The 13,178-nt window shown below is 27.4% G+C and overlaps 1 protein-coding gene across 3 annotated transcripts; it reads right to left on the bottom strand.

Annotated features, from left to right (window-relative positions):
- Nucleotides 1–743: 743 nt before the first annotated feature.
- Nucleotides 744–6,637, bottom strand: LOC110627475 (acetyl-CoA acetyltransferase, cytosolic 1). 3 transcript variants are annotated; one of them, XM_021773802.2, is made up of 15 exons: nucleotides 6,498–6,637; nucleotides 5,813–5,869; nucleotides 5,489–5,587; nucleotides 5,230–5,403; nucleotides 5,024–5,129; nucleotides 4,799–4,937; nucleotides 3,736–3,813; nucleotides 3,598–3,663; nucleotides 3,246–3,331; nucleotides 2,229–2,328; nucleotides 1,991–2,101; nucleotides 1,867–1,908; nucleotides 1,562–1,648; nucleotides 1,319–1,423; nucleotides 744–923 (listed from the first exon to the last, which is right to left on the bottom strand). In XM_021773802.2, exons 2-14 carry the CDS (start codon nucleotides 5,847–5,849, stop codon nucleotides 1,334–1,336), a joined length of 1,215 nt encoding a protein of 404 aa, XP_021629494.1. In that variant the 5' UTR covers nucleotides 5,850–5,869; nucleotides 6,498–6,637; the 3' UTR covers nucleotides 744–923; nucleotides 1,319–1,333. The 3 variants fall into 3 exon arrangements, with proteins under 3 accessions (XP_021629494.1, XP_021629495.1, XP_043818154.1); XM_021773803.2 differs by having other exon boundaries at nucleotides 5,813–5,855; nucleotides 6,498–6,587; XM_043962219.1 differs by lacking the exon at nucleotides 6,498–6,637 and adding an exon at nucleotides 6,411–6,481.
- Between the last annotated feature and the right edge of the window lie 6,541 nt (nucleotides 6,638–13,178).

Raw genomic sequence — 13,178 nt, 5'->3', positions numbered from 1 at the left:
CAGGGATGGCATGTGAAGTTTAATTCATTGCTCTACTAGTGACTAACACTAAGCTCTTTTCATCTTCAATGACTTCTTACCTTCTGATAAAAATAAAAATAAAAATTAACTGGACTTTTCTATAATTTATTAAAAAATTCAAGATTAGCCCATTTTCACGAGGCCTTTTGCCTTTCTCTAGTTACCTATATTCTCTAATATGATGCATTATAGCATCTTTTTCTCTCCTTTCCCCTTTCTTCTTTTTTATTTTCGCTATATTCAAGGGCATTATCCAAAGATATTAATGTATCACAATCTCTTTAGTCCAATCGAACCCAAAGATCTTTGATTTTTTTTTTTTTAACAAAAAAATCGAACCGAAAGATAACCACTTTCCGTGAGTGGTGTGCCAATTTTTTTCAATCGCGAATTTGTGCTGCCTTTAAACATTTAATTTATGGGAAAAGATCCATTATTGCTTTTGTATTTCAGTTTGAAAGCCAGTTTCTAATCTTGGGAATTTTAGATTGCCTTCAAAAACAATACCAAAAGAAAATGTAAAGCAGGCAGTAGAACCTAATTCCAAACCCAACCCAAATCGGTTTGAACCAAATAATAAGAGGTTTAATTGATCACTTGCAACTAATATGCTGTTCTTAAACCTAAATGGCCTAATTTCTTGATTCCTTTCCTTCACCTGTTATTGTAAAATTCCTGGACAATAAAGCGATCTTATATTGGGACAAAATAAGGGAGAGAGATTGAAAGAACACTGAGGATTGAAGAACGTATTTAATTTCCAAAGCTAAACACACTTCTACTTTATTAGATAAGGAAGCAAAAATTGAAAAAGAAAACCAAGTAAAATTGCACAACAATGAATTTGACAGTCCTGGAGATTTTATCGTGCACAATAGAGATCCCACCATCATGCTGAGAGCCTGAAGGACACAGAGCAAACTGTCACATAGATGAAGTAATTAAAATATACATAGTGATGTTCATTAGCTTGTTATGGTGCCGTAAGGCTCTTCAAGGTTAAAAAGCAATTAATTCTCATTATTAGACAGCACAAATTTTTGAATAATTATTCCATGAAATATCATTTCACACTGATAATTTGAGATAAAGCCAAGAATAGCTATTTATTCTCATCTTATTCCGTGCTATTTCATATATACCGAACCCATGTTCCTATCAAGAGTAGCAGCGGACAAAAACAATATAATGATGCAGAAATCATTCTTGGGAAAAATGATTGCATTAAGTAGATCTAATCAATGAATATCACTTGGATATATGCACAATTGTAATGTCCATGAGATGTGTGACTTACCAAACATTAAAATGCCTACAGAAGTTCTAAAACAAGAGCAGATGCACCTCCTCCGCCATTGCAAACACCACCAACACCGTATTTCCCATTCTTTTGCCTCAGTACCTAGAATACCATTACACTTTTAGTAAGAAACAGAGACTTGTGTACGAGTGTTCACATACACAGAGGCGATGTATTGACAGCATGACCACCAATCAGCAAATATTACACAGGATTAAAATATAGATCAACAAAGAATACCCCCAAAAGTGTGACCAAGATTCGAGCGCCACTGCAACCTAGTGGATGACCCAATGATACAGCTCCACCATGTACATTAACCTTTTCCTGTAAACAGTTTAGTGCTTTAAGAACAAAAACTGAAAACAGACTAATTCCAAAGCCAAAAGTAACTGAATTGGAGGGCAGAGAGAGAGAACTAATGAAAAATAATACATGCATCTCATCCTGAGCATTTAAACTACATATTTCATATGTCAATATCTGAACATGCACACCTAGTAGCACACACTAGCCAGACAAGCAGCCTAAATTGCAGTACTTACTGGATTAAGCCCAAGCAATTTCTGATTGGCAAGAGCTACAACCTGCATATGAAAAATCATAAAGTTTGATTTTTAACCCTAGACTGATAAGCAAATCGAATGAAGAATATGCATGAAATCTTACAGCAAAGGCTTCATTTATTTCATAGTAATCAACTTGAGAAGAATCCAAGCCAGCATTTGATACAGCTTTAGGTATTGCCAGTGCTGGAGCTGTTGTAAATAACTCCGGTGCCTGCACAGTGAATTATAAATGATCACTAAGCGACTTGATGCTTGACACTGAAGACAGTCATTTTTTGCATTTTAGGTAAGTGGAGCCAGTCTAGCTTTATTTTTTAGACTCATGGAAGCATGATTACCTGAGCGGCATCAGCATATCCTGTGATCTTTGCAATCACTTGCAAACCCAGCTTAAGAGCAGTCTCTCCACTTACCAGAACTAAAGCAGCAGCACCATCACTGTTAATGAACGCAATTTCACATACAATAAAAGCTTAGGCCCATGGCTTTATAAGACTGGCACAACTAAAATGAAAAACACTCAATAGCGTTGCATATGGAATGGAAAATTGAACTTCTTATAATTACGAAAAACCCATATTTGTTTATGTAATTTGGCTATTAAACCCTCCAAAATCATTGCTGCAGAGACCAATATTGCTAACTAGGCAAACTTGGTCAATTGATATTTGATATTCAAATCAACAATCATATCATTGGCAACTTTTTTCCTTGCTCATGTGAATTATTATTGAATTTGACATAATAAAGATTAAAAGAAATTATCATTGGACATTACTTTTCCTTTTTTCTTTAATTTCAGAAAATGTTATATCTTGTTATTTTGGAAAAACAAAAAGATAAAACATAATGTAATCCGCCACATCAGCTCTTAGATGACGTGGCTGATATTGTCATCTGCGATTTGGAAACAAATTACTATTCATTTTCCATATGAGCAAAATTTTATTCAGGAACTAAACGAAGTTCAATGATTTATAAAAAATTATTTCACTTGGAGGGATCAATAGAAAAATGAGTAAGTTTCAGGAGTCAAAATGGGGGTTATAAAGTATAACCAATTGAGGGTTGCATACAAGTTGCCAAAATTATAAAATAGCAAAAAATATCTCATTTTCTCTTGAAGAAGAGCAGGTAACACAATGTTTGCAATTACTCTGTAGGTCTCAACATAGTCATGTACTACAAGAATATAAACTTCCAACATCAAAGGATTAAGATGCTTAAAGGACGTTTAAGGGGTATTTAACCTCTGGCAAAGCGATTACAACGTCCAGTTAGATCTTATGTAGTATTTACTGTATTCATAAGAGTAACGAATATTAAGGAAACAGAAAGTGAAAAAAATAATAAACCTTATGCTAGAGGCATTGCCAGCAGTAACTGTGCCTCCATTCTCCTTGAAACTTGGTCGGAGTTTCCTCAATTTTACAGGGTCGAACTGACAAAACACAACAGAAAAATAAAGAATTTAACAGCAAGAGAAATTTATATGCTACTAGTTGATTTCACATCTACAGGAGGTCCATTTGCAACCCGCCAACCCAAAGAAAGAAAAAAGGGCATGCATCTTGTTAAGGTATTCTTGTAATCATTTAACCATTCATCTATTATTAGCAAGAAGCAATTCTTGGAGATGATTTTAGAAAAAGGGAAGTGCTAAGAATGTCTTTGATATGGAAATATAAGTAATAACACAATATATACCTTCCCTAATCCTTCATCCTTATCGACAGTTATTGAAGGTTTTCCCCTTCCCCCAGAAACTTCAACCTGCACAATTCTATATTAAGAATATTCGCAATAAAAGGAAACAGAAAATTAACTTAAAAGTAGGAAACTAACTGGAACAATTTCCCATGCAAAGGCACCACTCTCTTGCGCAGCAATACCACGCTCAAAACTGTGAATAGCATAGTTATCCTGCGAGAATCACCAATATATCTGTTTAAGGAAAAGTAAATAGATAAACAACCATGAACTTCAGTTTTAAAGATGAATGAGGTAAAATACTGATATTCTTTCCAGAAAAACAAAATAATAACAGTGGTAGGCCACTGGTCAGAGCTTGCTCCAATGCATTTCTGAAGGTGATGCATTAATTTTGAATCCACCAATGTGTCCATATTTCTATGTTGGACATGGCAATTATCTTAATACTTTTAAACATAGAATCCTAAGTTGCACCACCTACACTTTCCTATCAGTCATCCAAAAATGTTGAAGGAAAATTAGCATTGTAAAGGTTGTATCTTCAAAAAAAGTGAACAGAAAGGAAGAATAAAATAAGCTGCATGACAAATTTCCTACTAAAATTTGGGTTAATCAGTTCACAAAAAGATTTATAATACAAAATACCATTACATACAAGTAAAATTCACGAAGTATTATAGAGAACGGCATATATATTAGTAAAAGGAAAATATATTAGTAATTTAGATAATGTTTCATAATAATGTGTTCCACGATAGTCCTGTTTTGAACATAAAATATTATGACTAATTTGTAAATTGACATCTGTAATATTTGGAACCCAAAAAGGAATTAGTTGAGAAACCCACACTCTAAGTTTAAGGAATTGATATGCCTATAACAAAGTGTATTTAAATTGGTGGAAGGTGATAAAAAAAAGTCCACACTCCTTAAATTACAAAGATAATCAAACTAAAATAACCCCCCACAAACTCATTGCTTCGTATTCACTGCCAATTAGATTTTATAGTAGAACTCATTAACAGTTTACTGTAAAATCATTCACAATTAAGTGTTATTATAGAATTTATCAGCAAATAAAATGAATGACCTGTTAAGTTTGTTACATAAATATTTGTTAAAATGCGGACAATAAGTAACCAAAACACCACTTGGATTGATGAGATTAATCAAACGGATAGAATTAATGCAATACCTGATCCTCCCTTGTTATTGAATGCTTATCTGCACAAATTTCAGCACAACTGCCCATGCCAACATCATTATAAACATCCCACAACCCATCTTTCAGCATTCCATCAATTAGTGAATCATGCCCAAGTCGTGATCCCCTCCTGCTTGTAATAATTGAGTCAGAAGATAACCTATTAATTTTTTCCCCCAAGAAAAAGGTAGAAATATCAATAAGATTGACACTGACCTTGCTTCTGCCAGGTATTTAGGTGCATTGGACATGCTCTCCATGCCTCCAGCTACAACAACATCATTGATGCCTAGCTGGATACTCTGGGCTGCAAGCATAGTTGCTGCAATATTCCAAAAAGAAAAAAGAGACACCAATACATTTTAATCATGTTTGCCAAAAATATAAATTATGAGAAATAACATTAAAAATCAGGTGTGCACCTTTCATCCCTGAAGCACAAACTTTGTTAACAGTGGTACAGATCACTGAATTAGGAATTCCTGCACCTAAAGCAGCCTGTCTAGCAGGAGCCTGCCCTAAATTTGCACTGAGAACGTTTCCAAAGAAAACTTCTTGTACAAGTGATGGATCAACATTGGCCCTTTTAAGAGCAGCTACAAATTGACGAAAAAGAACATTTAGGAAAAATAAACTGAAAATCTTAAACATCACAAAAGACACCAGAATTTGTGTTTTAACCTTCAATCGCTATAGATCCAAGCTTGGTCGCAGGTAAAGTAGATAGTAAACCAAGAAATCCACCCATAGGTGTGCGGGCAACACCAACAATGCAAACATCTGTACAAAATCAAACCAAGGTATTTCAACTAAGTTCATGAATTTATTTAGGGATAGATCTCTCAATCATTACCTAATTCACCCACCCATCAAAACAGCTCCACAGATCACATCAAAAGTAACTAAGTTTTGCAATTTTATTCATTATTACTGGGCTACCCATGATACTAGTTCACCTAATTACCATGAATTTTTAGATTTATCAAACTATAGAAAATAGAGCACCTCTGGGCTTTATTTCAGCTGCTGCTGCTGGGGCCATGGATTACTGCAAATACAAATCTACAACCATTACGAAACTAATTAGACTTTGCTTAATATAAGCCAATTACTGCAAAATTACACAGACAAATGGCTGATTATCTGCTACTAATTCATTGCAAAAGCATTACTATTGAAATTAATTAGTAAATGAGATCTCATTGCCGAGCTTCACTAACTCCCAAATATTAAGCTTCTCTTTATTTTCAGGCTCATGAATGGTTATAGTCGACGCAGAAAGAAGAGAACAAATAGCAAACTAACTTGCTTGATTTCCTTTTCCGTAACCAAAAGAAGAAAAAAAAAAATCTATCACTTCCTCTCTTTTTTTTTTTTGCCAGAGATTTATCACTTCCTTAATCATGCATTTTAAGATCGTTTTTGTTGAAACAAAAAAAAAAAAAAGCGGGATACTGAAAGAGAAAACACAAATGAAGAAATTCAAAATTTCAATCTTATTTTCCCTTTCACCCAAGTTTTCTCAGCAACCAATCAGTGGAAAAGAAAAACCAGTCACAGTGCAAGAGAACTATATTCAAGAATCAATGATTAGGTGAGCAACCTCAGATAGAAAACAGAGGAAAAGCATACAGAGCCCAAAGGAAATGTAGGGAAATTTAGAAGAAATCGAGGAGAAGAGAGCAGATACCTGTTATGTGGTGTAGGGAAGAAGAGTAGGTGGTTACTGGTAATGAAGGCGGAGTGAACGAAGATGGTTTTGGTTACAAAATTAAAGCTGAAGTGTGAGTTGGTGTGTATGTATATATATACACGCGCAGTCACGCAGAGCTGGGAAGTGCGTTGCAAACTGCCAAGTAAAAGCACAACTCACACGTACTTTTTTTTTTTATTTTTTCTTGGTTGTTGAAAGCATCTAAGTAAAATAATTTTATTTTTAATAAATTATACTTTAACTTTTAAATTTTAATATAATTAATAAATTAATTTTTATATTTTTAAAATTAAATATTTAAATTTTTTATAATCAATCGATTTAAATTATAAGTTTCTTTATTCACTTTTATCATTAAAAATATAAAAATATTTTTATTATTTTTTAAATAAATATTTTTTAAATAAATAAATTATACTTAAAATTTTAAATTTTAATATAATTAATAAATTAATATTTATATTTTTAAAATCATAAACTTAATTTTTTTATAATCGATTCGTCTTTATTTATTATAATTTAAATATTTTTATTTTTTATTTTTTATTTTTTATTTAAAAAAATATTTAAATTCTTATTAATTTTTATCTATATTATTTTATTTTATTAATTTTTAATATTTTTTATTTTAATTTTTATTTATTAAAATACTTTAATATTTATAATTTTAAAACTCAAAAAAATATTTATAACTTTAACTATTTTTAATTGGTATCAAATACCTTTTAAAGTTTAACCATCCACTAATTTTAAACTAATATTTCGAATAAACAGAAAAATTATAATTTTAAAAGGAATAAATATAGAGAAATTTAAGAATTTAATTTTAAAAATATAAAGATTGATCCATCAATTACGCTAAAATTTAAAAAGTATACAATATAAAATTTTTATTTATATTGAAAAGAATGAGAATATATTAAGTATTTAAAATATTTTTTTTGATCGGTTGAGTAATAGAAATATAGACGGAAGGACCTCCAGTTTGAACGAAATAATGATATAGAAATTTAAGTGTTGAATTTTAATAATATAAAAATTAATTCATTAATTATATTAAAATTTAAATATTAAAGTGTAATTTATGTTTTTATTTTATACATATTTGTTTATAAATTAAAACTGTTCTGTAAATTCTTGGATTGGTTTTTGGAAAACAAGAAATTTAAAAATGAAAATATGTGAGAGGCATTTATTTACGAAGAAAATTAAAAAATGAAAATATGAAAAAAAAAATAAAATGATAAAAATTATTTTTTTATTAATTTTAACCGTTAAATATTATAAAAAAATTTTAAATATTTTTAATATTGAAAAATTAATTAATAGATTTTTTATAAAGTTGAGAGATGAATTAATAATTTTTTTTAAAATTATAGAAATTAAATAATAAAATATTTAACAATTACAATTAATAAAAATTAATTAATAAATTTTTAAAATATTAAAAATATTTTAATTATTTTTCAAAATCGATAAATAAATTAAATTTTTTTTATAATATAGAAATAAAATAATATTTTTTTTAAAATTATAAGTATAAAAATACTTGTTAAAAAATAACTAAATATATTTAGCTAAAATTAATTTATTAAACACTTAAATTAAAATTATAATTTATTAAATATTTAAAATTTATAAAAATTATAATAATTAAATACAAATTAACTATATTATTAATGATTTATTAAAAAAATATAAAAATTGATATTTTAAATTTTTTTAGTTGTGTTTTAAATTTTTATAAATTGATAATATTAGATAATAATATGCCTCCATCCTATAATCAAAGGTAATATTTTTTATTAAATTTTCTCGCTATATTCTTATTAAATATATTAAATTTTATTAAATATTAAAAATATTTTAAAAATAAAATAAAATTATAATAGTCAAAGTTATATATTATTATAATAAAAAATAAATAATAATTTAAAATAATAAAAGAAATAGATAAAAATTATAATACAAATAGAGTAATTTTTATTTTTATTAAAAATTTTACAACATAATCAATAAAATTTAAAGTTTAGCTAGCAATAAGATAACTTTTCTATTTTTTGCTTTTCTATTTTTTGTATGTTATAAATAATATGATTAATTTATATTTAATTAATATAAATTTTGTAAATTTAATATTTAATAGATTATTATGTTAGTTGATGAATGTAATGGAGTTAATCTCAAATTATATTTGATCAAAATAATTTATTATTATTATGGCTGAGCCAATAACCTAATAATCGAATATATTAATAGCCACAAATTGAAGGACTCAATAAAATAATAATTTCTAAAATTGGGACTCAATTGTCAAATATCAAGAAGTTAAATTTTTTTAATTATTTAAAAAAAGCAATTGATCTTAAAAAAATATTTACACGATTTTATCTAAATATTTAATTTTTAGTAATTTAATTTAAAATTTAAATATTTTATATAAATTTTATTCTAATTTAAAATTAAAATTAAGAGAGTGTGTTTTTAACCACTTGATGATATTATAGGTAATATTTTTTATTATTAAATTTTTTTCATGTGTTACGTTACTAAAAACACATCTCTTGATTTAATTGTAAATTAAAATAAAATTTATATAAAATATTTTAATTTTAAATTAAATTATTAAAATTAAAACGTTTCAATAAAATAATTAAAATGATTAAACGTTTATTGGCCTTTAAAAAAACACAAAAATAATTCCAAGTTTCAACGTTTTAGGCAGGCAAGCACCTTAACTACCGACAACAAAAAAGATGGAAGTGAACTTTGCAATAGCTCCAAAACAAAGCATCCTTTACAATATCATGATAAAAACTGCTTTTTTTTTTTTAATTAGAAATTGAAAATTAATCATAAAATCTAAAATCTCTCATATTTATTCAGATATATTTACTACCAAATTAAATTTATGAGTATAAAAAAAATTATTTTCATTATACTTTGATTATTCTCAAAATTGCAAATCTTCTGCATATGTACAAGATGTAGCATTTTTTTTCTAATTATTTTTTAAGATTTTACATTATTGACAAAAATATAATTTATAAAATTTATATTAAAAATTAATAAATTTTATCAAATATTTTTTATTTTAAATGTATATAAAAATGATTTACGAAAACAATTTATAATAGTGTGGTAAAATAATGTTAGTATGATATTTTAGGTTTAAAAATAAATTTTATTGTAAATATGCATGATTATTTATGAATAAATATTCATTTATTTGTTATTTATTTATTTTTAATAAAGGAACATTAAAAGATTTAAAATTGAGAAGAAAGTGTTAAAATACAAAGTTCCAAATATAATAATATTATTAATATTTATGATTTTATATTAATAAAATATAAATTAAGTTAATAAGAAATCTTTTTGTTATGTTTTGTAGAGAGATTTAGTATATGTAATTTTAATTTTGAGATGTTTATATCTTTATTATAATATATAGTTTTTTTTTATTTATTAAAATATGTAAACATACAACTAAATTAGGATTATAATAAGCATACATAATTAAAAGGTTAGTATTTAACTGATTTTTTTTTGAAATTTTCATTTAATTATATCAATTAATTATATATTTTTCAATTTAAAAAATATCTATTTTCTTAATTATTATTTTGAAACACTTAATGCTCAACTGCCACTTAATGCTCATCTGCCAAACTCCTCTTCCCACCTACCTAATTGGTTAAAAACATCAACTTCTTAAATTTGGTTATTATTATTATTATTATTATTATTAATTTAAATATCAAAGAAATTCTTCAGACTAATTAATTTATTTCTGGCCTGTTCTACAGAGTCAATTTGAAATCAATCTTCATTCCAACTGAAATTTTACACAGCAGGATCATTTCTATTTCTTTCATTATGTTTTTGTCAAACATGCATATGGCATAGGTTATGAGTCAAAGTAAAACCTTATGTTAATTAACGACTAACTTTTCATTCTACTAATACTTTAAAAACCATTAATGTTCTTCTCCCCAACATTTACTCGCAATTTCAAGGATTTTTGACTGGTCAATAATGGAAAAGAGGTCAAGTGTGGACTAATAGATAGGGTGCGCATTCGATCGGTTTGGTTTAAAATCGAATCGAATCGAATCGGTCTGGTTCGATTCAATTCGATTCGATTTAATTGGTTTTGATTTTTAATAAATTTTTTTTACACTTTATTTTTAATATTTTAAAATTTAATTAAAATATTTTAATTTAATATAATTTAATTTTTCTATATTATTGAAAATAACATATTATTATCACTAATCGATTCGGTTCGGTTTTTTCTATTTTTTTTATCAAAACTGAACCGAATCGAAATAATCGAAATTTTTAAAATTAAAAATCGAACCGAACTGAATGAAATAAAAAATCAAACTAAATTTTAAAATTAATTCAATTCGATCGATTTTTTTATTTGGACCGAATACTGAACACCATAATTAGAAGTTAAATGCTTTAAAAAAAAAATTAAATATACAAGTATTTGGCAACATAAGACCTGCGAAACAATCAACTCTTGACTTCCGTCGCATTTGGTTTGGAGTCGCTCATTTTATAAAAAAAGAAAGAGGTAATTATATATTTTTTAAATAAAATTTTATAATTTAATTTGTGATAGAAAATTCATACTTAATAAATACTGTCATGACATTTAAAAATTAATTAAAAATAATTTATAATTAAAATAAATTATATTTTAATCTTTAAAATTTTATAAAAATATAATTTAGTCCATATATTTCTAAATTTAATCCTTTAGTTATAATTAATCCATGTATTCTTATAAATTAGTCCTTATATTTTTTACAAACTAATTTTTCAAGTTTATCAAACTTAATATCTTATATATTTGATAATAAATTAATAAAATAAAAATTAAATAAATAATTTTTACACAATATGCATCTCAATTTCAAAGTTCAAAGAATTTTTATTTTTTTCCGTTAACTTTTCCCTTATCAACAATTTATATATTTTCATTTAATTATTTTTATATATAAAATATTAGAATTTAATAAGCGGAGAGATTAATTTATAAATATAAAGACTTATCGGTTACTATAATATTTAGGGACAAATTAATAAAAATATTGGGATCAATTTTGAATTAAAAATGTAAAGTTTAAATTAAACTAATTATTTTATTAATCAAATAAAATTTGAAATACTAAATTGAAAAAATACAGAGACTAATTTCTTCAAATGTTGATCATGACCTTCCTTAGTTTTTTAGTATATCAAGATGTCATCTATGAACACTGTTAGAAATTGTTCTAGGTAGGATATCATCTATGAACACTGTTACAAACTGATCTAGGTAAGAATGGAAGATGTAGTTCATCAGATCTATGAAAACTACAGGAGTATTAGTTAGCCCAAAAGGCATAAAGAGAATTTCACAGTATCCATATCGAGTTCTAAAAGCAGTTCTAGAGATATCTGTTTCTTTTATCTTCAACTAATGATAACTCGATCTTAGATTAATTTTAGAAAAGACACTTACTCCTTTCAGTTGATCGAACAATTCATCTATTTGGGGTAATGGGTATTTATTCTTAATTGTCATCTTATTTAGTTGTCCGTAATCTATACATAGCCTTAAGGTCTCATCCTTTTTTTTCACAAACAATACAGGTACACCCAAGGTGAAATATTAGATCGTATGAAACCCTTGTCAAGCAATTATTGTAACTGTATTTTTAAATCTTTTAGTTCAGTAAGTGCCATCCTATAAGAAGCAATAGAGATAAGTACAATGTCTAGTATAATATCTATGGAAAATTCTACCTCTCTCTCTCTGGTGGTAACCCGGAAAAATCATTAGGAAAAATATATGGGAAATTACACACTATAGGTATGTCATGTACACTTGGATTCTCCTTTTTGGTTTTAGGTGCACAGACTAGGTAAGTTTCACAATCCTTGCTAATTAATCTCCTAGCTGTAGCGATTAATATAACATTAGACAGGTAATCTAACATTTCCCCTACAACTACTATATCGCCATCTTCAAGTGTTTTTAATGTAATTCTTTTTTACTGCAATCTACTATTACCTGATGCCTAGATAACCAGTCCATATCAAGGATTACATCAAACTCTTTGAAGGTAACTTTATCAAATCACCGTGGAAAGACTAACTATGGATGGATATAGGACAGTCGTTATATACTTTACTCACTATCACACTATGGCCAAGGGGGTTAGTTACTATTATATCTTAGTTTAGAAAATATGCATGTAATTTTTTCTCATTGATAACGGGTATACATATGTATGAATGTGTAGATCCTGAGTTTATCAATGCATACATAAGTTTATCAAAGATTGAGAATGTACGAACTATCATATCTGTGGAGTCTATATCGTCCTTAGCCCTGATGGCATAGGCTCTAGCAGGTGTTCTGAAGTCTGGTTTATCTACTATTTCAGACACCCTCTGACTGGCTGAAGTTGCCACAGTTTGATTACCTCTACCCCTTCCTCTTCCTCTAGGTCCAGCAGGAACGGGCCTATCTACAGGTGGTGCTGATGATACCTGCCCCCTAGGACAATTTTATGCATAAGATGCTCAGAGGATCTACACCTGAAGCATACCCTAGTTAGTTTTCTGCAGAGTCCCAAATGCCTTCTACCACAGTGC

Source organism: Manihot esculenta, chromosome 12, assembly GCF_001659605.2.
Source record: "Manihot esculenta cultivar AM560-2 chromosome 12, M.esculenta_v8, whole genome shotgun sequence".
Lineage (NCBI taxonomy): Eukaryota > Viridiplantae > Streptophyta > Magnoliopsida > Malpighiales > Euphorbiaceae > Manihot > Manihot esculenta.
The sequence above is the reverse complement of the archived record's forward strand: the minus strand, read 5'-3'. Positions and strand labels throughout refer to the sequence as shown.